Source organism: Vitis riparia, chromosome 1 (assembly GCF_004353265.1).
Source record: "Vitis riparia cultivar Riparia Gloire de Montpellier isolate 1030 chromosome 1, EGFV_Vit.rip_1.0, whole genome shotgun sequence".
Taxonomy (NCBI): Eukaryota; Viridiplantae; Streptophyta; class Magnoliopsida; order Vitales; family Vitaceae; genus Vitis; species Vitis riparia.
Genome location: NC_048431.1, coordinates 5,869,564 through 5,896,613, shown reverse-complemented (window position 1 = coordinate 5,896,613; position 27,050 = coordinate 5,869,564). Strand labels below are relative to the sequence as shown.

Below are 27,050 nucleotides of genomic sequence, written 5' to 3'. Positions count from 1 at the left end.
GTTTTAAGCAAAAAAAAAAAAAAAAAAAAAAAGGTGGTCTATTTGAGAAAGAAATGAGCAAATATGCTCTCAAGTGGAAACCGGGAGTAACAACCTGGAGGAAGGTGCTCAACCCGAGCGCTTGACGTGCCTACTAGTCAATCCTAGATACCGGTTGTTGGTGGTGGTTGGGCTCCTCTGCAATCTGCAATTCTTCTCACATTCAGTAGCCCAGCCAAAAAGACCCCCATCGGGCCTCTCCACGGCCTCGCGATTTCTCTCACCGTGACCCCTTGCCCTACGGCGAGTTGGTCAAATTGGAGATCTTCTGCTCCAATTAAGCCCTCTTCTTCGAATTCCGCATTCACTTCATTCTTCAGAGAAAAATTAGGGTTTCTAAATTGTTGTGTTTTCTCAGATAAACTTTATTTATTTCAAAGGTGAATGAGTTAGGAGGAATAATGGGGTTATCATCAGCGAACACTGTTGTAAACGAAGGCTTCCAGTTTTGCATATTTGATTTGAGAAGGGGGCAACACGAAGGGCAGGAGCTGGACAAGATTTTGTTCTTCTATCCAGCTGATTTGCCCTTTTCTACGCAGCTTTCCGTGATAGGGCTCAGCGAAGGGCTCATCACTTTTACAAGGTTAGGTGCTTGTATATATTGGAAATTTCTATTATAATCAATTTATCTCGTGCAAATTTATCCAGCTGAGCTTTCTTTTTGGTGAGTCATTACCCTTGATCTTCGTTAATCTTTCGTATAAGTATTGGGTAGGGAGATTGTTGTGTGAAAATTTTAGTGAATATAATGGATGAGATCTATGTTGAACATTTTCATAATTAGACTCTTTCAATTCAACAAATCATTGGTTGCATTATAATAAAAAGTTTTATCATTATGTATAGATCTAATTATTATTTTCAATGGGGTGGTTAAATTAGAGCTGTTTGGGACTTCAATCAAAATGACTCCCAAACAGACTCTAAAACTCTGAATAACTTAGCACTCAAGAATAAGTATGAAAAGGAAGAGAAAATGCTAGAACAAATCCTGAAGAACCTGGAGTTTGAGCTTTACTTAATAGTTTGTCCTGGCTTCCTGAATGATATTTTATTTGAGCTTAGTTTCCCCATTCAGTTTCAGCTATGGTGCTAGGAGTCCGTCAAGGATTTTCTTGCTGCAAGTCTGGAGAATATCTTTCGGTTGTTCTTTTATTTATTTATTTATTTTTTGTTTTGTTTTGTTTTTGTTTTTGTTTTTTTTTTGTTTCTTTTGTTTTTTGCAGTTGAACTAGCAGATTTGTTTTTCTTTCCACATGGGTATATTAAGATTTTATGAGATGAATTTATTTCAATATGTTTACTGTTAATTATGATAAGAGGTCTTTTTTTTTGGGATGGTACCATTTTGGTGTCTAGGGGCATGGATGAGAGGAAGGAAAGAGCATTGAGTATTTTTGCCCTCAAATTATATGAAAACCAAATGGATTGATTCGATTTCCATGTGGTGTGCAAACATGCCTCGATCAATTTTTCCTCATTGTCTATTGTTTCCAGTTATTTAAAGGCATAACATCGGTTTTGTGCAGAATCTTTTCTCCAGAGGCTGCTTGTGAGGTTATAGAAGCAGAGAGGCATTCTCATGTTTTTCATCAGGCTGAGCCAGATATTTGGATGGTCATGGTGCGTTATCTATTTCTTAACAACAATCTCACTGATGAGCTCCGATATTGGTTGTTTGATGTATAATTTGTCATATCACTGATGGTCTATTCTATATGTTTGTCCATGAGCAGTTTAGCTTCATATTTGCATATCCTACCTTTGTAAATATGCAATTGCCCTTTTATGTGACATTGTCCTCCATAAAACCTGCTTTTCCCATTAAGTTCCTATTAAATGGTTGTTTGTGAACCTTCCCCTACCCAACTATGGAGGAAAGTAAAATAGAAATGAAAAAAAAAATTAAAAATACTAACTCTACCTTATTATAGGTAGTGGAGAAAAGTAAGGAGTCAGATTCCATATGGCGGATTGATGCATTGCGAAGAGTTCTTAAAGAAGTTCATTCTCTTTTTGTGATGTTTAATGGATCAATAAGATCGTTGCTTGACAAAGAACCCAGTGGAGAACTTGTTCGATCTCATTTGTATGCTTTCATCATGGATTATCTTAGCGGTAAGGCATATTCATTCTCGTGTCAACTTAAATTTCACTTGAATACATTTTCTATTGTCGATAGTTAAAAATGTTTCATTGTAAGTCACTAATTGTCAGCATTTCAAAAGCGGACTCCGTGGGATATTTGCTGCTGCGGTAATGCTGAAGCTGCTGTATCAAATGGACTCTATTGGATTTGTGCTTCTGGAGTAATGCTGAAGTTGCTGTATCTCACATCTTACCTTAGCTTTTCTCTTTGGGGCAGATTTTCTTGTTGGAAAAAAAATCAAGTTACCATCTTTCCGTGACTGCTTAAAGGAGCGTGGAACTGTGCAAATGCTAACTGTAGGGCGGGAGGCTGCACTTGAAGTTCAGGTATGTCTACATTGAGTGTTCTGAAATTGTACCAAACATCTTCGTTCTCATATTTTGCACAGTTGGGTGTCTTTAAAGCTTAAGGACCATTAATTGGATAAGCCAACCTTGTTGACTCTTGAAAAGAAGTGTTAATGTTTGGGCATGCACTATCTCTGGGTTAGTTGGGTTGGGGTGTAGGGGTTGGCACTGGTTTGAATAATTCCTTTGAATTAATTCAGATTTTCTGTTTACTGGGGGAATAGATGTTAGAACCAAGGATGAAAGTATCCATGATATTTCCATCAAAACATTCATAATTTTGGGTACCGAGGGGGTAGCAATATTTGACCATCCTCTACAAATATCATTATGAATTTCAAATATATAGTAAAGAGAAATCCAAAAAATCTCTTATTTATGATAAGCTATGGAAATAAATCCAAATACTCATGTAGAGTTATACAAACTCCATCTTAGGAAAGTATGGGGAGGTAGAGGGGAGCTGGTGTTCAAGAGGAGTGAGGGAAGGACATGGGGTGAGTTTAGCTAAGACGACATTAAGAGGAGAACGGTTTTTAGGGTGGAAAAATGGTTGGATGGTGAAGTTTTGGATGGATAGGTGGTGTGGTGACGAATCATTAGGAAAGGCTTTCCCTGTATTACTCTTAATAACCACTACCAAAGATCAAAGGGTAGCTGGGGTATGGGGGTAGGAATGAGAGGGTGATTGTTGGAACCCTGGGTTCATGGGATAAATCCGTAACAAGGAGCTAAATGGGGTGGAGGTGCTTTTTAGGAGATTGCAAGCACAAATGATTTGTAGTGATATGAAGGATAAGATGGTTTGACTTTTCTCAAAATGGAGCATCTTTTTAGTTAAATCTCTCTATTTCTCCTTATTTAATAAATGAATGGTCACCTTTCCTGCATGCATGGTTTGGAATCCTTAGGTCCTGATGATGGTTGATTGTTTGGCTTAGGAAGCTGAAGGATATTAACATTGGATAAGCTTAAAAGGAAGGTGTTAGGATTTTAGCTAGCTCAACCTAAGTTAATCACCTTAGGGGGAGGGTAAATAGAGTAATGGTCTCTTTTATAAATTTAAATTATGTAAATGCAAGAGAATATAAAAATATAGTGGTTTGGCAATTATATGTGAAAATATAATAAATATAATAGAAAAACAATTGCATATAAAATAAAGAGAATCGAGAAGAGAAAAGGCAAACACTCATTTTTATAGTGGTTTGACACAACTTGGTTTATGTCCACTTTTCTCAAGCTCTTAATTGAGGATTTCACCATTCTGAGGCTTCCAACCCAAGCTTCCAAGGTTTACAATTGGGTTATGGTTCCAATCAACCCTCTTAGGCTTATGGATTCAAACTTTACAATTGGATTATAGTTCCAATCATCTTATAAAAAAATTATAGTTCCAATCAATCCTCTTGAACAATCTCTCATTGTTATTTTGAAAATCTTTTTAACTATGAATAACATTAAACAAAGGTAGTTTTCATTTAGAAAAAATCTTCATCCAATTAGTAAAGATTTTAGGTGCTTGAATAAAAATAAGATGCATGATCCTAGTGTACCAACAACTTTACAAAAAGATCATAAAGAGCTTTAGGCCTTGAAAGCACTTCTCTTTGAGGTCTTTATCTTCTTCTTGAATTTCCTTTGGCTTGATTTGTCTTTATAATTGTCATTTTGAAAATATTCTTGCCTAAACACATGTAAGATAAAACATTAGATCCAAACCTTGTTTTGTTATCATCAAAATCGAGATTACCAACCCTTGGTTTCATTGAAGGGAAGAAGATTCTTAATAGATGCTATTTGTGTAAAGGAGACGAAAAAATAATTGATTACATCCTCTTACATGTTTCTAAAGTAGTCATGTTGTGGAAGCTAATTTATGCATTGTTTGGGATTGAGTAGACGATGCACTCTATAGTAAGAGACACCCTTTTGTTCTTTTGTCATGAAGAAGAGAAAGAAAGCTTGAAAAGCTATACCTTTATGTTTATTTTAGATCATTTGGAATGAAAAAATGGGAGAGCTTTTGATAACAATGAAAAAAGGATCAAGTAATCAAATAATCTTTTAAGTATAATTTTTTGGAGTGGGTTGGAGTATTCATAGGGGATAATTCCTTGTCCATGATAGATTTCATTGATTGGCTAAGCACAAAGTAAGGCGAGAGTGTTGTTTTTTGTTTATCCTTATGCTAAGCACTGTGTATGCTTTTGTGTGCCCTTTTGTTGTGAGTATATATGAAGCCTATAAAAAATAGGTTATACAAACTCCATTTCATGATATAAATATTAACCTATATTCTTTTATCATCTAATATTATTATGTTATCCAGAGGGGCCCTTTTGTGGGGAAGAAAAGGAAAAAGGTTTGGAAATCCATCCCGTTGTGTATTTTTTGGACGGTTTGGAAGGAGAGGAACAGATTAGCCTTTAGGGGGTGTGTGTTGAATATCCAGAAACTCAAGAATTTTTTTGTTTGTAATTTATGGAGCTGGGCTAGATTGTATATAGGTGAGAAGTCTCTCTCCCTTATAGGCTTTTTGGAGTGGTTAGCATCCACTTAAGGGGTGGTGAGTTTCTCTTGGTTTTTTGTTTTAGAGGCCTTAGCCACCTTGTATACCACCTGTATGCTGTGTGACTTTTTGCCTCTTCTTTAATGAATTTCTGGTTTACTTATCAAAAAAAATATTATTATATTATACTTATATTAATTTCTTAGAAACTCAATTTTAGAATTTTTGTGTTATATTTTTTGTAAAATCCAACCATTGATATTACAAGGTAGTCAATTACAAGTTGGGGGTTTTTATCTAACGTATCAGTTTCATTTTTCTCATGCCACCATCACCACCATTTTCAGTCTCTGAATTAGTTTGAACTGTTCCACCATTTCATCACCTCCGGGGTTCTGTCTTTACTGAAAATATGGAGCAAAGTATACACTGTCTAATAAATGGATATTAAATTTTTCTGTTGCTTCCATTTATTCGTTGCTTTGCCAAGTTATTACTGCGATACCATCCGCCAGTTCCAAATGTAGATCTTTGCGTGAGTATGGTTTAGAATGACCCAAGTGCTTTATGCCCCCCAATCCAATTTACTATTCTTTAATGAGGTGCAATTGATATCAACTTGGAGTTGTGATTTCTGAAGAAATCATGGTATGCATAATGAAGCGTGACACATTTTGCTGATTCTGAGCTCCTGTTCACACTGAAGAATTGAATAAAGCCAATTTCAGTGACTTGAGGAAATCCATATTCATTTATGGAATTGTGTTTTGAGGATTCAGTTCTTCACATCACTTCTTGAACATCATGGTTATTATTTGAAGATGTAAATCAACTATTTTGTTCTTTTTTTTTGTTCAGTTCCAACAATTTGGGATTTACAATGTACATTCCAAACCAAATTCTGGGTTTGTTATTTATTAAATTTTTTTGTTTATTCCTTGTGGTTGAAACAGAGTGACATGTACTAAATACAATAAGGAACTAACCTTTGTTGGCTAATTAAATGGATATTCCATTGTTGTTTTTTATTTTTGGCTAATCATGTCTGTTTTTAGCAGTCACTTGTCAGAGTACTGGAATCATGTGCTGGGAACGCACCATGCTACTCACTTGTCTTATTTCAGGACCTTCTGGTGTCCACAACACTTTCACCTGTATGGTTTGATCTCTGGTTCTTATTATCTTTATTGGCTGCGACTTGATACCATAATGCCAATGCTAATTTCCTTTAATGTTGAGAAGATGCTCAAACACTAAATGACTGTGAAACTGATTTCTGATAGGACCATTTGTTGTACTGCTAATCATTGTCCTGATCTTTTTCTCAGGATGACACCATAAACTTATTTACTTATGCTGTCCTAAGGTTGGCCCCAAATGCTCTATTGTCCCGAGCAAGTTCGTGGTCCTATTTACGCAAAGGAAATACCGCATCTCAGATTGCTGCAGCATCTGTCATGGCAAGCTCTGGTTCTGTTTCAGAACAATTTTATGGCTCCCGTGATACCTCTCCTCATGGTGGAGAACGCAGTCATGTTGTGAGGCCCTTACAGCACAACAAGTGGTACAAGGGGGCAGATGGCTTTCTTGTTACTGATATCTGGGGTCCAGAAGTTGGTAGCATGGTTTCTGCCACTCCAACAGTTTTGCTGCATCAGACAGAGGAGAGAATGTATCTCTGTGTTTATCAGCATAAAAGCCTCACTTTAATTCTTCTCTTTCCCATTAGTTCAATTCTGAATGGGGAGCAAGGGATTTCTGTGGTCAAGCAGCAAATTGTGGAAAATGTCAGTCTCCTATTTGTGTTAGTGACTATAATGTTTACTGTTTTCCTACACATCTGTTTTATAAGAATTAATGTCTCTTATTTGGAGCTTAGCTATGCAAATCATGTGGACAATTATTCTCTAAATTGGTCCAAGTATTTGTTAGCTTGTTTAGTTAAATCCTATTAGAAAGTATAATTAGTATTTTTTTTGGGTCTTTTTCTTTTTATTTATTTATTCCTTTTAATCTCATATCCTTTGAAACCATTCTTTTGCCCTTTTAGAGTCTTCAACCTTGTTCATAGCATTTTGTGCTGCTGGGCTGTCATTTGGTCTACTTTCTACGGGACCAAAGCATTTCAGCTAGTTATCCTTTCTTCTATATCCATATGGGCCTATGGTGTATGTTGGGCCATACAAACTTTAGTCCATAGTTTCTGATTTCCATATGACCTTGGAATGATACTCCTTAAAGACCTGGGCCTGTAATCCCAAAATTCACTTAAATTATGAAAGCAGCCAACTTAGTGACTGTTCTGTTCAAGATTGATTAAAACTTCAATAAGCATATGTGTTGTAAAATGTACTACATGACAACTATAATGATAACTGCAATTCTGTTTGAGACAATTTCATGAGTGGAAGGATTGAAGCATTAGGAGATGGATGTTTAAATGATATGTTGCAGAATTGGACTGAATTTGTTATCATAGAGTATAAAGGATTTTGAATATCTTGTATCATGCACTTTGTATGCCCTCTTTTGCTTTCAGCATTTGCTTTTCAATAGAAACAGTTATAGCATATAGCCATAGATTAGAAGCATCTGTATCTGTTCACTGAATCTTCTTATTTGCAAAATCTGTCAGGCATCACTAAAGATGTTGAAAGTTGAAGAGAAACTATCAAAAGGATGGGGAGGTGAAAATGCATATCATGTTGGGGGTTATCGTTACTTACTGGTGGATGGTGACAGAAATGTATCTAGGGCTTCTCCACCGGGAAAAGTTACAACCCTAACAAAGGTTTGCACTCTGCCACTGTTTAGCTCAACCACAACATCATTTTGTCTTGTTTACATGCAAAATTAGGTCCTTGCTTCTTTATAAATTGATCGGAGCTTTACGTCAAGAGAATCAACTAGGGTGAATCTAGCTATTGCTTGAGTTTGGACACAAATCAAGGCTTTAGTTGAACTTCTATTCATTTGCCTAGGCATTGTATGACCATTCAAACGCCATTTCATTTAGGCTGTCAGACTACTTCTGGCTTCTGCAACTCTTGTGGTGGAATTTGAGTTTATTTGACCCTGCCTAACATTGTTTCCTGTTATTCCTAGGAGTGACTATCTCGTTGAGGATCTTCCACTCTTTAAATGTGTAAAATAGCCAAATTAGAGTTTTAGAGGACCTTTAAAACCAAATGACATTCTTGATAACTTGTGGGATGCTCATTGCTTGGTCTCCTGGTAGTTCCAACGGAATCACTTGGTTACCTCTGCTGCCAAGGACTTCAAATCAGGTGGCTGTTGTTCCAGCTAGACTAGATTATTCCTGGACTAGATCCCTTTTAGTGCCACAGCAAACCTGTTTTTTTTTTATCTGAACTTTGTCCACTGTGCATGCGTTTCATATTTAGCTAGCTATTGTAATATACAGATCTTTAATTTTGTATTTGTCTGTTCAGGTCAAGGTCTAGTTTTGGTTGGTTGATTGGTAGTCTAACCTTTAGCTTTGCACACAGAATGTTACTGACAAAACCTGGCACTTGGTATATTTTCTAGAAAGTGGGAGATGACTTGTCCAGGGAGAGCCCTTATGGTGGTTTTAACTCCTTAATAATTATCATGTGATGATCATACGCCTTCATCATGGAGTTCAAGCATTTCATTTTTCTGTTGTCTTGCAGGAATCTTTAATTTCCTTAAGTAATCTTAGAGAAGAGATTGATTTGGAAAAGAGTAGAGCAAAGTGGGATGACCCTGGCCATGAGAAAGATTTGGAAATATGTATTAGAGCAAAAAATAATGCTTGGGTCATTGCACGGACTACAAGAGGAAAAGAGCTTTATATGGTTCTAGAGAAAGCCAATGAAACACTTCTTTTCGCCTCTGATGCCATCGAGAAGTTCAGCAACAGGTAAACACATTTTTCTTGGGCCTTTGCAATTTATTTTCTTTCTTGTGTGTGCGCCTGTGTGGCTTTGTGTTTGGGTGTCTTGTGTCTCTCTTTTGAAGTCTTCGGATGTGTTAATTATCTTAAAAGGTACTTACTAATCGTGAATATCATGGCCCATTTTGGAGTTGAGAGAACCACCTTCCAACTTCATAAATACCAAAAAGATGTGGTTGTCCTCCAGAATAGGAGAATTATTAGATGCTCTACCAAAACAGAAATGGAGAAACTGATTTTGTTGTTCATCTTCCTCCTCTTTCTGTTCTAGTTACACAACTCTTGGACGTAGATGGCCAATTTTTATTGTCATGACTAATGAGGCATAGCTTTCTACTTGAGAACTAGAAGCTTCTTCTGCTTTGCTGGAATGAAGCAAATCATGGGCCGTTATCAAAGTTTGAAGTGCTTTCCTTTCCCTGTCTTATGTCTGATAACCTTCAAAAGTTTTAAATTCCTGAATCATACATTGAGGATATTTAACACCATTGACAAGTTAATGAAAATTTTCTATCTGATGGAGTTATCCGTTATCTTAAGTAATTTTAGAACAACATAATGCACTTTTTTTGCTGCTAACATGAATTGGTTTTGCCTTCAAAATAATAATTCTCAATTTCTCATCAGCTAATTACTCCCAAATTCATCATTGTCTCTGGGGTTTCAGGGTTCCAGCTTTGACCTGGGATCTAAGAGAGAATATTAATCAGTTTTCTGTTGAATGATGCAGGTATTGCAGTGGAGCTTTTTCTTTGGATTAGGTAAAAAAAATTTGTGGTTTCTGATATTTGCACTTACAGAATAAGAAACCCAAAGGGTGCACGAGTGCCTGTAAACATTCTTTTATTTTTCCCGCCTCCTGTTCCTTAGCAAATTGGGCACCCTTCCACCATAGAGTTTTGTAGAATGGAACAGACAAAGAGGAAAAAAAGAAAAAGGAAAAAATAGTGATGGTTACTTGTGATTTGTTTTGTTTGGTCCTTTCCTTTGTGTTCTGAATGCCATTAAAACTACTGTGTAAATTATGTATGAAAATATTTTTCTCTCTTAAAAGTAAATGAATTATAATGTTAGGTTCAAATATAACCCCAATTAACTTTGTAGGATGTTTCTTTATTCTTATTTTACTATCGTTGATCCTTGAGCATCGTTTATTAGGATTGGATTGGTAATTTTAATTTTGCCACCAAATCAAGTCAATCGACTTTTGAAAAGCTAAATTAAGAACAGGAAGCTATCCATGGATGACTATTCTTTTTGTCCATAAGCTTTTAATTATAGTTAACTTTTTTTTTATAAGTATTTATGGAGGGTTGAAAAAACACAATTCCCCTACTGCATTCTCTTGTTTATACAAATTTAGATAAATAAAATATTTTAGATCCAACTGAGTAATTGTTTTGGATAATTTTATTGAAAAAAACTTATGATTGAAAATCAGCTAGAAAATTGATATTTTGACATATTTGAGATGACTCTTAAGTTTCAGAATTGAAGTCAAAAGTTATAATTTTTAAACAATAATAATAATATTATAAAAGTTATATATATAGATATTTATTCGCATGCATTAGATTTTTTAAAAATATATATTATTTTTTATTTTTTGCATAATTTTTTTTTAATCATAATCTTTTAACAAAATTAGGTTGCCCATAAGGGCTACAATTTGGATTGATTGAATCAAGTTGGTGATTAACTGAGTTCAACTCAATCCAACCTCTGATTCAGATATTAGTTTTAAAATTTTGGATTTAAGTTAGTTGGATGAAACTCATATGCATACAATGTTTTTTAATTTTTTTTATATATAATTATACCAAAATTTAAATAGTAAATGTGATAAATTTGAGAATAATAACAAAAATGTAAACCTAATTTATATATCTTCTTAGAAAAATGAAAATGAAATATATTGTATAATTATAATGTGATATTTTTCCTTAAAAATCTAAAAAAATGATATTATTATATATGATAATGTACCTCATAAATATTTAAAATTATTAAATTGGGTTCAGATTCTTTGAACCTTGGTTCAAGCCTAACTTATAATAACTTATATTTAGTTCAAATTGGAAGGAAAAAAAAAGTTAATTTGAACTCAAGTTCAATATCAAAAATGATTGAAATCAGTTCAAAGATTGGGTTGGATCAGACCAACCGGCCCCAAGTTCTACTCCGTATTTTAACATGCCTAAGTCCATGCCTAAATCCTAATGCCCCAGTAAACATGAGGAAGGGTGGCAGCCAGGCCAGAAGTCCATTGAGGATTGAACATTGGGCTGGGCCAGATCCAACCGAATGTTAAGCAAAACCCTAATCCTTCAAGGCTAGGGTTTTGGCCTCATGGACACTATAAAAGCCTATGCAGCTTTCCCAATTTCTCATTGCTCGGTCGCCTTTGAGCTTCCCAGGTATCCTTTCTAACTTCTCAGCATTTTGTCCTGCGCTCTCTCATCTTTGTTCGAAGTATTTTAAAAAATTAGTTTAACTCGAAATTTTGTTGTACGCATATTATTCGCTTTGTCTCTGATGATGATTAGTTGAAAAACTTTCGTTCTTCTGATAATAGATCATGAGGAATGCTTTGGAGACCTGAACTGAAGAGACACCTCTTGCTTTTTCTTTTCGTTTCATTTTTTTTTTCGTCTATGCAAAATTTCTTGTTTTGGGTTTTAGATATGAGTAGAATCAAACTTTACGGTTTTTTTTTCCATTCCAGTTTTTGGGCAAGAAAACGGATCAAAATCATGGTTGGGGTTATTTTGGTTTACCTCTCTGATCATTTCTTGATTATGATTGAAAAAATGGATCTATTCTGTTCTTATATTGTGTATTAAACGAAATGAGCATTGAAGATCTTTGTATTCTCTCTAAGGATGATTACAAGTAAACTTTCTTCCGAGGTATTCCATGCGGAAAATTTGTGGAGACCTGAACTGAAGAGCGTTGAATAAGATCTTTAATGCCGTACTATGTAACCTTTGGGATTTCAAACCAAGGTTCGTGGCTTTTTTCCCCCTTTCTTTTGGGTATTTGAATTGTGGAAGAAATCCCTAAACATTAAAGTGATTGAGAAACCAAAAGAAACCTTTTTGTAGAATTTATTCAACTACATTTTATACCTGAAAGTTTCCTCTTGTACTTGATTTCTGGGCATTTTAATGCATTATCAAAGATCAAATTTTTGTCTCTGTGGTTGCAAATAAAAGCATCGATCTTCGTGTGGGAGGTTGTGGAGATCTAAATTTAAAGAGAGGCTTGAAGAATGATCTTTAATTGTGGCTTTTGGGCTTTAACATGTCAATTTATAAGTATTTATTTTCTTGGTAATGAGTGTGTATTTAGTCAGGTTTCCTTCTTTAGGGGCTTGTTGATTATTGGATAATTCAATTCAGTTTCTCAAATTTGGAAACTTGAGGTGGTATGTGTCACTTTGGCCCTTAAGTTTTTTATTACTTGATAAATATGAGTGTTGTGGTGGACATTGAAGGTCTTTCGATATCTCTGATGATGTTTATGTGAAAACTTTCGTTCTCCTGAGTCAGTCAATGCTGAAAATTACTGGAGACCTGAGCTGAAGAGTTCTTAAGAAGATCTTTTGATGTCAAATTTTATTAGTTGCGGTTATAAGGATGCATATGGAAATTATGTTTTTGTAATAAATTTTTAGACAAACTTCAACTTCACCAAGCTCATTACTGAAAAGAGCAGCACAAATAGAGAAATTGAAGCAGTGTCGTTTCTCGAAACCCTAGTACTTATTTGTGCTTTTCGATAAGTTTTTATCACGACTACTGGTTTTTTTAAATAGCATGTTCTTTAGTGCAGTAGCATCTTCAAATTTTGTGTATTACTCATTCTAGTCATTTAACACTTTTAAACTATATATAATGTGCATCTGAGCCAGTCAATACTACTGGTTGTCCAAATAAGTCCTTGATGTTTTCTAACTCCAAAATAAATTTTTCTTGTGGGGTGTCTTCACTTGAAAGAATGTTCAGGATTGATGCAATTTGGGGGTGGTGAGGGGGGGTGGGGAAGAGGGAAAAAAAACTTATTCCTACACAAAACGGGAAAAATTCATTTTTGCATTGCATGTTTTATGCAAGTGGAGGTTCTATTCCAATTCAGCCTCTCTTAGTAACTTTATTCATTTCTTTTTTTGTTTTCTTGTTCCTAGGCTTTTATCGAAGATCTTGATAGAAAAAAAAATCTCCAAAAGCTCCAGAGCTAATTCAAGATGAGGTATTATTCTTGCTTTGCATATTGATTTCATTGATGGCAGTTTCTAACAATTTATTATGATGACTTGGAATCTGACTACTACTATTTACCTTTGTTTTGTCCTATTTTTTCTCTCTTTTTTCCAGTGGGCCAATGGAAGAAGATGTAAGTTCTTTCTGTTTAAACCATATGTTAGCATATGTTGAATCACATTTTTTGTTGTGTATATATAAAAATTCATTTCCCTCGGGCTTTTCTCAGTTTGGAGAAGTTCAGATAGTGCCATTACTACTGCCATTGATATATTAATCCTTATTAAAGATGTTTCTGTTTCAGAGTGCCAAGAATGAGGAAGAGGAGTTTAACACAGGGCCACTTTCTGTTTTAATGATGAGTGTTAAAAATAACACTCAGGTAATTGCCTGACATTTTCATTTCACTTTGGCTGGTTTTTAGTATAGCTTAGTACCTAAAGGAAAACTTGTTGACAAAAATTCTTTAGACTATGGGATTGGATTACAAAAGGCATCTTAATTATTGTATTTTTCCCTCTCAACAGGTGCTTATCAATTGTCGAAACAACAAGAAGCTTCTTGGCCGGGTGAGAGCCTTCGATAGGCACTGCAACATGGTTCTTGAAAATGTCAGGGAGATGTGGACAGAGGTTGGGCTTTTACAAATGTTGCTCCTGTTTGGTTGTTCCATAATTATGTTATTCAACTTCTTTTGTTGGTGCAGGTACCAAAAACTGGGAAAGGCAAGAAAAAGGCCAATCCAGTTAACAAGGATAGATTCATTAGCAAGATGTTCCTCCGTGGAGATTCGGTGATCATTGTTCTTAGAAATCCCAAGTGATGTAAATCCATTTGCTCTAAGGCATTCTCAGTTCAAGTGACTTGATAAAAGAGAGTTTTCTACGTGTTATAATGTATGTGTTCATCTCACCAAAAATTAGTTTCATATCAGCCTGGGAGTTCGCTATGCGCTTTTCCTTGCCTGCTGATTGCTGAATTGCTGCTCGAGTGGATCACAAAGTTAAGGCATTTGTTTGGAGTTGGTCCTTGATGTAAATGTACCAGAAATTCAAATGCTAAAATGCGGGTTTGACAATATTAATGAGTGTATCAGTCATTTGGTTGGCCAAATGAAGGTTTTCGAACCATATTAATGATAAATAGGACCATAATCTGAGGCTATTTGCATTTGACTTGGTAGTCTAGATATCTTTGGTACGATGTCTCCTTTTCTTGCCTTTCAACTTAAGCTCTGTGGTAGCCTACATTGGTCAATTTGGAGCAAATAATGATGTGGTGATGGGTCTGATGGCTGGGGATTAAGGGAATGATGACGGGGTTTGGGTGTTAATTGTGATTTGGATATTGGGTTTGGCTGCAGAGATTAAATGGCAATTGGAATGGAATTTGGATACCTCCATGAACCAAAACAAAGACTATAAGATGTTGACAAATGAGGTACCACATCTACATCTATTGTAAGTCATGAAAGAAAATTGAGAAGAAGCAGGAACTAACCTGAGAAATTGCATCATCAATGTAGTTGAACCCATCTGTTCTTTTCCAAAAAACGCCCCTTTCAAAGCCCAATGCCTAAAATTTTTCTGTTCTTCCAGAAAAACACCAAATATAAGGCCCAACCTTTTCGATGTGGGATTCAAAGGGGCATTTTAAAGGGCTAAAAGCGATATACAAGCAAAGGGAATAAGCACAGCGTAGGATTCAACCTGGATCTTTAGGAAAAAAACAGAAAAGTTTCACCACTGAACCATCTCAACAGTTTTTCATGGAAAGGGTTTTAAAATATATATAACATAATTCACAAAATTTAAAAATAAATATAAAAATTTATGATTTATCTAATATTATAGGATAATAAATAATAAGATAAAACAACTAATAATTTTGAAAATAATAAAATATACAGCTATTAAAATCTAAAGAACTTTAAATAATAAAATCTTATTTCATAAAAATGATTATAATTTAAATATATTTAATAAAATTAAAAATATTAAAACTTTAATAAATCTTCGAGTTATCTAGTTTATTCATTCTTGTTTGGGTTTCATTTCACTCGTTGATATGCCATTCTTATCAATAGTAACCAGGAATAACCCCCATATTTCTTTCACTTCGCATTTTTTAAAAGATTTGATTGAGACTTAATAACAAGAATTTAAAAAAAACTATTTTTAAAATTTAACTTGATCTTACACTACTTAAAAGTTCTTGTCTACTAAATAGAACTATTTAAAAAAAAATTAAGAGCTTGTTTTATCATTGTTTATGAAAACAATTTTTAAAAATAAAGAACAATTTTTAGAAAATAAATAGGATTAATTTTCAACCATTTTTAAAAATAAAAGAAAATATAGGTCCATTTGACCATATTTTCTAAAGCTTGTTTTTTAAAATTATTTTTTAAGTTAAAAAATAAAAAATAGGTTTTAAAAATAAGTTTCAAAAAACATAGTCAAATGTACCTTAACTTGCTCTTATACTACTTAATAGAACTATTTGGAGGTGGAAGGGTCGAATAGGCTGTCCAAGCAAAATGTCTCCCCAAGTTCTAATTTTATATAAATTTTCAATTGTTTGAAGCTGCAACAATTATATAAAAAATGATTAAATATTTATTAATCCCATGCATAATAATATTCAATCACATAAATGAACACAAGATTAATACCGAAAAACAACTTAGAAATTCAGCAAATGTAAATAACCACAAGAGATCAAATTTTCTTGTCAAGAGTGTTGTACATTACTAAGAAGGAAACAACAAAGACCTTAGTCTCGAGTTTGAATCCTAGAGAGACCACTCTGAATCACACATTTGGGTGTTGCCACCATTTGTATTGGTGCCAAAGTGATCGAAAGTGACGTCCCTAGGATTCAAACTCAAGACTAAGGTTCTTGTTGTTTCCCTCTTGGTACAATCTGAGCAACTTACTCAAATGGTACCAGGAGGGCAACACTCAAGACCTTAGTCTTGAGTTCGAATACTAGGGAGGTCACTCTAGGTTGACACTGATACAAATTCACAACAAAGAGGATCTTTCAAGTAGGCATCACTTAGTTGTTTTGTAGGCAATGTTTGAATGCCCTTTAGGACGATTGAACGCTCCCTTTGGTCATTTGAACATTCAAGCTTTTTGACTTTATTTACTTAATTTTTTGCGTCCTTCAAATATATGTAAAGTATACCTTATTATCAAAGTATAGTCATTTATCATACACCAACAACACTGCACACATACATACATACCTAAAAAATCACTAATTTTGAGATTGCTTATAGTTGACTAAAAATCTATAAAATCCTTGGAAGTATGATACATCGGATTTAGTGAAAAATAGAATAAATTGTCATTGTAAACAAATACATCAAAAGATCCTTTTGGTTATGGGAGCTAGATGGAAATTAGGAAGAAACTTGTATTACTATAAGGGATCTTGACAAAATTACAAGGTAAAAAATAACATAATTATAAGATATCTTAGAAAAAAACCTCATTCTTTTGTGCTTTTCATTTACATGCTATGGACCGGTTACTCATCATTTTCCTTTTCAAGGTTTTAAAAGAACTTGTATACTTTATCTATTCAATTTATTTGAGTCAATGTGATAAACATGTTCTTGGCACGATGTTTATGATTCAAGAATTGAAATGATACAAAAACCTTAATTCAATCAAATTGACATGACATTTATATTTGAATAATTGAATTTGAAACTCATTTTTCAATCTAAATGCAAATCTCAATTGTGAATTTGACACCATCTTAACTTTCTTTTCTTTCATTTGTTTTTAAAATATAAATAGAAATTTTGGATAGAAAAAATGTACGAATTCTTTAAATTCAACTCAATCTATCAATAATGAAAAATTATGGAACGAAAATTTTCTAGCTAAAAAGATGGTGGGTTAAACGTGAAACATGAGTCTAAAGGCTCTATATATACTAATTCACCATAAACATATGTTATTATGGGCAAATTGAATAAAAGAAAGGATTAGAAGCACAAGGTGAAGTATTATTTTCCAAGTAATGAGCTAAGAAATAAACATCATCGTTACCAAACTCACTTCCCACACAAAGGTCTTACATGTATAATTACAATAGATTTTCTTAATACCATAAACAACCCCACCCCTATTGTGCCTATTTTTAATAAAGTCTTCTTGATAAACGCCCCACTCCCTTCACGCCCATATTTAAATTTCTGTTTTATAAATTTAGTGAATTTAAAAATATTTACTAATTATTTTTCATAAATTTTAAAATTGTTAATAAACATAAATCTTAGTTGGATTAGTTTAATAGATTTGATTTGATTTTCAATTTTTTTTATCTCTTAATTAATAAAGATTGATACTCTAAAATTTACAATTTTAATGATTTATAATTATTTAATAATCATATTCAATCGTATAGTTATTATATATTTCAAATTTGCTTTCATGATTTTTAAAACACGTTTATCATATTAAAATAAACTTATATCATAAACCTTCTTTTTATTTAATATGAGACATCACATTTGCAATATTTATTATCTTCATCGGACATCATATTTTTAATAATAATAATTATTACTATTATTATATATTTTAAATTCTATTAAAATAATTTATTAATATTATGTGATGATCAAATTAATTTTTAAATATATTTATTATATTTTTGGAATAAAAAATTAAATTTATTTAAAACTTGAAATCAAAGTTGGCCTATTAGATGCAGGTATAATTAAGTTGTGTTGATCAATCATTTAAAATCAATCCAATCGATATTAATTGATCTTGATTTGATTTGATTTTTTATTATTAAAATATAAATCGGTCAGATTCGAATATATTCTGTGATTTATATTTCTAATAAAAAAAAAAAAAGGGTTTTCCCGCTGGCTGCGTATGAGTGGATTCCGTACGGGTGCATGTGGGGAGGCTGGAAGATTAAGCACGCTGTAAAAGCGTGAAACCCCTCGCCCGCCATTATACTTTGCTCTGCCCTTCACCCATTTACCAGGCACCTGCCCACCGCTTTCCCTACCCACAAGACTCACCCAATTTTCTCCCATTCTCTTTTCTCTTGGAGAAAAGTATGATTTGGTTCACACAAAATATTGAAAAAAAGAGATTAGAAATATCTGGATATCCACCGTGGACACCACCTTTACCTAAAAAATTCTTCTCTCAGAGGATATGGCCTTTAGTTGGTTTCAGTCCCGACTTTGCAATGAATGTGGGTTAATCGGAAGATCAGATCCACGCTGCTATCAATTCCTCAAGAGTTTTGGGGATTTTACTTTTGATTTTTGATTTATTTATTTAGATGAATAAAAGATATTGGATAAAGTTTAAAACAAAATTAATTAAAAAAAAGGGGAGGATGCACATAGGCTTTACTGTAATATAAAAATTATAAAAAGTAAAAATTTATTATGTAATGATTATTAATCATTATAAATTATATATTTTGTCATCAAATTAATAATTTTAATAAAGCAGGAAATTATTATTATTTTTTGTCATTGGACTAATAATTTTAATAAATAAAATGAGGGTTTAATAAGTTATGTAATAGTGTGACAGAGGAAAAGCAACTTGATGAGATGAAGTATGGAATCTTCGAGAGGGTGCGAATTTCAAGCATGGACCAGCTATTTGCACGTGGCGGATGAATAATATGGGCACGTTTTATTTGTCTTGTTCGAAAGCTTTCCTTCGTGGGCCCGTTTCCCCCTTCTTAAAGATAATTAAAACCCCACAAGTCTTAACCTCAAAGTCAATTTTTGGTTGAAAACTTTTAATAGTATTAGGACTAATTTGATCTAATAAAGATATAATTAACGTATTTTATTTAGTTGAAATTTTTGTTTTTGTTTTATTAATTAGATGCAACATATTTCATCAGGTCTTATTAGTTTCAAAATAATTTTGGACTTTATCAAATTCAAATTCGAGTTATTAGAGGTTTAAAATTTAAGGTAAATATGTATTTATAATTTTATTTTTCTTTATAACTTTGGATTGGATGACAACCTTGTAACATTGGATTGGATGGAGATAGTGTCGCCACCAGCCTTTGTCATCCCCTTGATCCCCATTACTCCGATTATTATTAGGGTTAGCGACGGGGGCAAGTCTGGGAAGAGGCTTCCTACCCCATTCCCATTCCAAACCTAAGATGGGGTGTGTTAATGTGTTCTCATGCCCGTTTAATAAAAAAACATATAATCTCATCCTTGCCTTGTTAATGCAAACCCAAATTCTAAATCTTCTCCTTCATCTTTTTTAATTTCAAGGCTTTTGCATTTTTTTTCAAGTTGTGTCTTTGGATAAAACCTTCCATTTCTTCCATAATTTTGAAGAATTTAGAGCACTATGAAGAAAATTACAGTTGCACTATGGGAATGCTCTATATGATCAAATCTTCCAAACATATTTGAAATAGAGAGATGACATATCTTAAAAATGCCATTACATATATGATTGGGTGGTGGATGGGAATGATGAGGCCTAAGATCGATTCGATGCTACTATAAAAGAGTTTTGATGGTTAAGGTTAAATTAAGAAAAAATGAGTTTTAACTGATGTGTGGGACTAAGAAGAAATGGGTAAAGAAGTAGGGTATTCAATGGGTTAGTGGCTAACACTAAAACAATTGATGTGTGGGAAGAGAAAGAAATGGGGCAGGAAGTGAGGCGAAAAGGGTTGTTTGCTCCTTACATTTGAATTTGAGAAATGAGTTTCAAACCAGGATAGGGTGAGTTAATATAAAACTTATACTTGCTTCGAACCTGATTCAAGTTTTTCAAAATGTTCCCAAACTTGTCCCACCAATGATTATAATATTTTCATACCTGCCTCGAACCCAATTTGGGTTTTTGAAAATGTTTCCAAACTGATTCCATCCTTGATTAGAATATTTACATACAAATCCTAATAGAGTCAAGATGGGTCAGGAGACCCGAATAGCCCATGAAATTGTCATCCCTAACTATCATCCTTTACATTTCTTTTCACCTAAAAAGAAAATATTAGTTTTGAATCTCTACTCTATACTTTTTCTTGTCATAAAACCTCTTTATACATTTGGCTCTTTAATGTACTCATGTGAGCTCCAAAAAATTTGGGATATTTCATATTCACATCACATAAGAAAAGAAGTTTTCGATATTATATATGTATTACATTCCTCTTAACACTCAAAAAACAAACACCACCTTAGATTTTAATAAAGACTATGAACAAGAAATGCATTGTTACTAAGGAGCATTAGTTGCAAACCTCGAGAAGTTGGCAAATTTAAGAGAAAATTATACGTGTAATTTAAAATAAAAAATAATTTGGAATTGTGTTTTTGACAAAACCAAAAATTCATTACACATAAATAAATAAGGTAAAAATATGTAAGTAAAATAACAAAGGATTTCAAGTGGTATTTTTTTTTTTTAATGAAAGATAGATAAATTATTCACAAATGAAATAATGAGAGGAAAAAAATGCATGGATAAATACAAATTAGAATTGAAATTAATTTTTGGAACAGCATGAAGATGAAAATATGTATTAAATTATTTTTAAATAAATGAAATAATGGAAAGAATTGATTGCAGGTGTGAAATTAAATAAGGCACATATGTAAATTGAGATGAATGGGAAAGAAATTATTATTAACGAGAAAAAAAGGGATAATAATTGATGTAATAATGAGTACATTTGAGTTTAAACCTTATGGAAGCTGAAATAAAATAAAAATAAAAAGACAAATTCATCCTTCACATATAAATTATAGGTATGGATAGAGATATGTATCCCTCTCCTCTCATCCTAAAGTTCTTATTTTTTCAGGAGTCAAAAGGCGTCTTCTTAGTCAGATCGAGAGGGCTCCAATCGCAAGAGGAGAAACGAAGCAGATTGGGAGACGCTGAGATTCATAGCAAAAAGGAAGATGGTCTACTTTGAAAATATAAGGGTGCAGAGTAAGAATACGTGAAAGATGGCTGAAACCACTGCTTTTTCTTTAATTTTCCTTTCACCAAACGAAACAAGACGGTAGAATTTTGTTTGTTTGTTTGTTTGTTTTTCCAAAGTTGCTTACCTTTATTCTCTTGGCTTTTCCAAACAGTGAGAGGAGAGAGGAGAGGAGAGAGAAGAGAGTGAACACAACTTTAGCTCTTTGTGGAATCTACGGCGAGCTGCATGCCAAACACACGCCTGGCCATGTGCACACCACACCTCTATTAAGTCTCCCCTCCTTTCTTCTTTCTTCTCCACGCTCTTTCCACACTCCTCCCACTCCGCTTGGGTCTACAGAAGAAAACTAGCTAGAGCAGGTCCATGGCGGAAAATGGAAGCGCGGACGTGGAGAAGCAGAAGCTGCTTCTGCATCAGCATGAGGAGAAGCATTTCATGTCCAGTGAGGTTGTGCGTGACATCATCATCGGCGTCTCCGACGGCCTCACTGTCCCCTTCGCCCTCGCTGCTGGCTTGTCAGGTGCCAGTGCCTCCTCCTCTATCATCCTCACCGCCGGCATTGCCGAAGTTGCTGCCGGCTCCATCTCCATGGGACTCGGCGGGTATTGTTCTTATCATTCACATATTTTGGAAAAGAAATAGAATCACTATGAAAACAATACATTTATTAATACCATTGGGGGTGGAAATGCAGGTACCTTGCGGCGAAAAGCGAGGCCGATCACTATATGAGGGAACTAAAGAGAGAACAAGAAGAGATCATCACCGTTCCTGACATGGGTCTGAACCATTCCATTCCATTTATTTATTTTCTCAGAAGGGACTTGTTAAAATTCCCCAACCTCTTCTCTATCCACATCCATCTTCTCTGTTTTTTCTTTTTCCTTTTTTCAAATGGGGTGGGATTATTTGACATAACCCTTTTTTTTTAATCGTCATTTTAAATATCTTTTATTTTTATATTATTTAATAAACTCCATGTTCTAATAAAAAAAATTATTTTATTTCTCATTTATTCTGAAATTTGGATTTCAATATTACAATAAGAATAAAAATTCGAAACTTTTTTTTATTAAAATAAATTTCATTTTTATTAAAATTTATTTTTTTCATATAATATTATAATTCCTCTTTATTCTCAGTCTCATTCCACTTCTATTTTTATTAGTTGTTACTTAAGTTAGTGTTGTTAGTAATAGAACTCCTGCTTTCAAAATTTAGGTGTGAATAGCCATAGCCATGTGGAGTATATATGATTAAATTTTAGTTGCAAAGTGAAGGTGCAAGTGCAACAAATAGAAGTGCGAAAGTGGCACCTATTTTTCTGAGAAGTGTGGACCAAACCTTATTCCTAAATCAATTTTAAAGTGGTTTAGAGAAAAAGGTTTGGACAGCTACAATGCTTAGTGGCCTACCCACTCATCAGAGTCACAAGACTCATAACTAAAGCGCCACATTATTGACAACCACGTGTTTTCTCTTCTCTCTTCACTCACAACAATCCAAAAGAATCATGATAACAATCAATATGATTTTTGACTTTTATACTTTCTTCCTCCAGATCTTTTCTTAATGTTGTAATCTTTTTTCTTTTTTAATTTTTGTAAACGCCCCCTTTTCTTTCTTCTTTCTTTTTTTGTTATATTTTCTCCCAAAAACTAAAATTGATGATTTGCAATGAATCTACGTACTGATCTAAAAATGCAGAGGCGGCTGAGATTGGAGAGATACTAGAACAGTATGGTGTGGAGCCACATGAGTATGGACCGGTGGTGGACGCTCTCAGGAGAAACCCTCAAGCGTGGCTTGATTTCATGATGAAGTGAGTGGTTTACTCTCTCCGAATCCAAAAACCTTTACCACCTTATTATATTTTTCTTCAAATGCATTTGCATCAAAATCAACTCTTGAATTAAACCCCCATCACCCCATTGTCTACCTTTCCCATAAATTGGACGTATCCACATTATGTCTCCATACTAGTGAATCTGTAAAGGGGAGGCTGACTGGGCCGCCTACCACAGAAAAAGGGTGATCATTAAGGCATGTCTTCGAGGTAGCGAGTGGCCCGGTGGGTGAGTGGGGACCTTAGATTCCAAACTCCAAAAGTCACACACTAATACTCTACCCATCCCACTAATTTCCTGTTCCAATTCCGACTCCTACTCCCATTTTGTACATCCTTTACACCTCAACTAGGACAATTCCTAGATGAGGAAAGTAGAAAAGTTTTTTCACTTTTTTGTTTTGTATGTTCATTTCTCTGACAGAAAAGCGACATGCTACTGAATTTCCTCCATTAAACCCAAGCATGAAACTGAAAAATCATTGAAAAGTGAAAACAATGGTTGGTGCAGGTTCGAACTAGGATTGGAGAAACCAAACCCAAGAAGAGCACTGCAGAGCGCACTCACAATCGCAGTATCTTACATCATGGGTGGGTTGGTACCCCTCATTCCTTACATGTTCATTCCTATAGCCCGAGAAGCTGTCATTGCCTCCGTTATCTTAACCTTGCTGGCACTGCTGGTCTTCGGCTTCGCCAAGGGTTACTTCACCGGCAATAAACCCTTCAGTAGCGCTTTGCAAACCGCCTTCATCGGCGCCCTTGCCTCCGCCGCTGCTTTCACCTTTGCTAAACTTGTTCGAGCATAGTCGCTTCCTGCTCCCTTGTTTTCACTCTATCTACCCATATATCTTAACCAGCTTTGCTCAACTCTTTTATGGTGTGGCCCTGTAGTACTGCTTCAATTTCAAGTTTTGAACAGTACCCCCAGTCTATTTGTTTGTATTAAATTTTCTGCTAAAGTCTAATGACACCATTTGATGGGTGCCTGTGATCACATTATTAAGTTGGTCTTAGAATTTCTAGCCTACAGGCTAAGGATTAATAAAAATTTCTCACATTAAAATACAATATTAATATGATAAAAGATTAATTTAATATAAAAAAATTTCTTATCGAAGCAACATTTTTTTTTTTTATCTTTTATATTAAATTTCCTAAAAAAATCCTTTATAATTTCAAAAATGAATCAAATAGGATTTCAATAGCATAAACTAACATAAAGCTACAAGCTACAGATAGTGGCAGAAGAGTAAATATAGAAAGAAGGATGACCAGATGCTAATAGACAGCTTTACTTTTTCGAAGTATAACAACTCCTTTCACATTTATTTGCATTTATGAAGTAAAAACAAAACAGCTACTCTTTGCTAGGGAGGGCAACGACACGGCTTTGAGACGCATATTTCCATCCCAACCATTATCCGCTTATTCAAAGATTTTTTTCCATTCCCGTCCCATTGGAAAATTAAATAGGAACGGGGTGGAGGTGGGGGCGGGACAGGGAAGGTATGACAAAGTCCCGCCCGTTTAAATTTTTTTTTTTAATATTTTAATTTTTTAATTGCATCAAAATAAATATATTTTTATAAATAAATAAAATATTATAATTTTTTAAAAGCATTATGTGGACCTCGCATTTCGTGCTCATGCGTTTCCCACTCGATGGCGAGCTCGATTTTTATTTGAAAATTTGATTTTTATTGATTATTCGAAAATGACTTGGAGTCGCCACTTATTTTTGTTTTATTTTTAAAGGGTAAACAAAATAAGAAAGAAAAACCCTAAGTGTGACTCCTTATTTTGGAAAAGGCGGCCTGTGAAAATCCGGATCAGGTTCGGGGGTCAGGTTACTTATTGGGAAGGTACGGTAAAGACCGTAGCACCCCTTTAAGTCCCTAAAGTCGGGTCTCTACTAATGAAATGAAGCAATCATGGCAATCTATGAGAAAATCAATGAATACTCAAATCAAATCATGCACATATGAGTATAAGAGCATGCATAGAGAATAATCAAAATGAGAATGAGTGCGTACCTGAATCTCCAGTGACAAATGCGCTATCATGAAGCAGGATTAGTGAACAAGGAATATATATAATTTATGCGCATGTCAAGGAACAGAATAGATCAAACACGCAAGATAAGTAAATCAATCAAACAATCAATCAGTCATGAATTCTCATATGTGGGGCCCCCACCAAAGCCCGTTTATTTTGCACGAATTAATTCCATAAATTCCATTATTCAGGATTACGGAATTGAATCTATGCTTATTTTAAAACATTTTAAAAAATAGAAGAGTTATGAAAATTGCTTGCCAGAAGGAAAGATGACAGCAAATTTTTATTGAAAATGGACTCTTGGGTGATCTTAAAAATTTTAAGGATGAAAGATGAGAAAATTGGAATTATTCGAAAATCAGAATTTTGAGAAAGATATTTACAAAATGGGATTTGAGAAAACATTTTCAAAATCAAAAAAATAAAAAAATAAAAAATAAAAAATAAAAATCCAAGAATGTCACATGGCCCAAAGGTGGCCCATACTAAAGATGGCCAATGCATGGTCTGGTAGGAATAGGGCCTAGTTGACTTGTGCATGCTGAATACAGAAATCCTTACTCACAGCATCTCCACATCAAAAGCTGTATTTGGAACCATGTACGTATCTACATTCTTGTCTTTCACCAAGATGTCCAAATTCTTTGCCTCTTCGAAGAGATTTCTCCTTCCGTTTAGCTTCTCATTAGTCTTGCCATATCCACTTCCCAATTCCACCAAAGCTGTGATCCAATCAGAATCTCCCTGTGACCGACCCAGTACTTGAACTGAATCTCCATGTATCTGTATCTGAACTCTATCTTTTCTTGAATGTCCTCCAATATCTTCCCTTTGGTGTCAGAAGCATCTATCTCCGGCTTCCCATGTATCGTCTCAAACATCTTGAATGATGCGGCCTGACCAGCAGCAAAATGCACTCATGCAAAGAGATGCCTGCCCTAGAGACATGGAACCAGTCAATACGGCAATAATGACATTCAGAATTGTACCCCCGGTGTATCCTTTTTCCCAGTATCATTTTTGCACCAAACCATACTGCCAAAACTCGACTTGCAAAGATGATGAACATAACTGTTCCAAGGCCTAAATCCTGCAGCCAGACTTTCGAAAACACCTGATTTATAAGCATTTACCAGAAACTAATTGTATTTAATTACAACTTGCTTTTCCCCAGTAAATAATGCAGCTGTTCTAATTGAGTCGATTGTCTGTTCTACGACAGTTGCTGCTGTTGCATAAGCTTTTGGTCCGCGGGTAGACATCTTGGATAAGAAGAGAGACATGGCTCCACTAGCTATCACATGAAGAGGAGTTGATGATAGCATGACAAGGGTAAACAAAAATCCTTTAATGATTGTTATGACAAAGCCTCCAAATAACAATCATTTTCATTTACCAGCCTGATACCCTCCACTGTCTGATCCTTACACATCATGTGAACATTTCCATCTTTAATGGCAAAGGATCCCTTGCTTTCTTCCACCTCTGTTTTCAGCCAATGCTGCAGAGACAAAGGCTTGTCCAGAGACGATTGATGGCATCATAGGTGTTGCTGCAACAGAGAGTATTTTAGGGGAATCCAATCTGGTAACAGGAGTGACAAAAACCCATGTGGTTTTAGCAGCCAACACTTCCTCGGTGCTAGTATATCCACTCCCAGACTGAGCAACAAGATGTGAAGAAACAGATATGGGGCTTGAGGGACCAGAGCAAGGTGACATATTCATGGGCTGGTTTGCAAGGACACCATCATTTTTGGTCCCACAGAGTAAAGATTCAAATTCAATTACTCTATATACCCAAGCGGAAACAAAAGATTCCTTGTTGTTCACCCTTTAGCATTTCGTTCCAGCGTCTGAAACATCTTTGCGGGTCACACTTCCTCTAATGATGATGGCTTTGTACATTGAGATGAAATGC

The 27,050-nt window shown here is 34.5% G+C and overlaps 3 protein-coding genes and 3 non-coding genes across 10 annotated transcripts; all 6 read left to right on the top strand.

The window, feature by feature from the left end:
• Window positions 1-88: 88 nt before the first annotated feature.
• Window positions 89-10,068, top strand: LOC117916664 (vacuolar fusion protein CCZ1 homolog B-like). Of its 4 annotated transcripts, none has more exons than XM_034832806.1 (10): window positions 89-625; window positions 1,572-1,665; window positions 1,977-2,160; window positions 2,260-2,298; window positions 2,408-2,517; window positions 6,106-6,204; window positions 6,379-6,837; window positions 7,686-7,841; window positions 8,725-8,954; window positions 9,718-10,068. In XM_034832806.1, the coding sequence occupies exons 1-10, from the start codon at window positions 441-443 to the stop codon at window positions 9,746-9,748; spliced, it is 1,587 nt and encodes a 528-aa protein (XP_034688697.1). In that variant the 5' UTR covers window positions 89-440; the 3' UTR covers window positions 9,749-10,068. The 4 variants fall into 4 exon arrangements, with proteins under 4 accessions (XP_034688697.1, XP_034688706.1, XP_034688715.1 ...); XM_034832815.1 differs by having other exon boundaries at window positions 90-625; window positions 6,109-6,204; XM_034832824.1 differs by lacking the exon at window positions 2,260-2,298 and having other exon boundaries at window positions 90-625.
• Window positions 10,069-11,488: 1,420 nt separating this feature from the next.
• On the top strand, window positions 11,489-14,431 carry LOC117925852 (probable small nuclear ribonucleoprotein Sm D2). Of its 2 annotated transcripts, none has more exons than XM_034844966.1 (6): window positions 11,489-11,992; window positions 13,174-13,238; window positions 13,364-13,382; window positions 13,554-13,631; window positions 13,777-13,881; window positions 13,956-14,431. In XM_034844966.1, exons 2-6 carry the CDS (start codon window positions 13,234-13,236, stop codon window positions 14,070-14,072), a joined length of 324 nt encoding a protein of 107 aa, XP_034700857.1. In that variant the 5' UTR covers window positions 11,489-11,992; window positions 13,174-13,233; the 3' UTR covers window positions 14,073-14,431. The 2 variants fall into 2 exon arrangements, with proteins under 2 accessions (XP_034700857.1, XP_034700863.1); XM_034844972.1 differs by lacking the exon at window positions 11,489-11,992 and having other exon boundaries at window positions 13,096-13,238; window positions 13,956-14,073; window positions 14,184-14,431.
• LOC117926233 lies at window positions 11,516-11,600 on the top strand. Its single transcript, XR_004653087.1, has one exon. It is a non-coding gene; the product is annotated as a small nucleolar RNA Z159/U59 (small nucleolar RNA).
• LOC117926245 lies at window positions 11,860-11,939 on the top strand. The gene has a single exon (XR_004653089.1). It is a non-coding gene; the product is annotated as a small nucleolar RNA Z159/U59 (small nucleolar RNA).
• LOC117926239 lies at window positions 12,494-12,577 on the top strand. Its single transcript, XR_004653088.1, has one exon. It is a non-coding gene; the product is annotated as a small nucleolar RNA Z159/U59 (small nucleolar RNA).
• Window positions 14,432-21,076: 6,645 nt separating the features above from the next.
• LOC117911706 (vacuolar iron transporter 1-like) lies at window positions 21,077-24,066 on the top strand. Its single transcript, XM_034826107.1, has 5 exons — window positions 21,077-21,228; window positions 21,375-21,825; window positions 21,918-22,003; window positions 22,931-23,045; window positions 23,581-24,066. The coding sequence occupies exons 2-5, from the start codon at window positions 21,587-21,589 to the stop codon at window positions 23,876-23,878; spliced, it is 738 nt and encodes a 245-aa protein (XP_034681998.1). The 5' UTR covers window positions 21,077-21,228; window positions 21,375-21,586; the 3' UTR covers window positions 23,879-24,066.
• The last annotated feature ends 2,984 nt before the right edge of the window (window positions 24,067-27,050 follow it).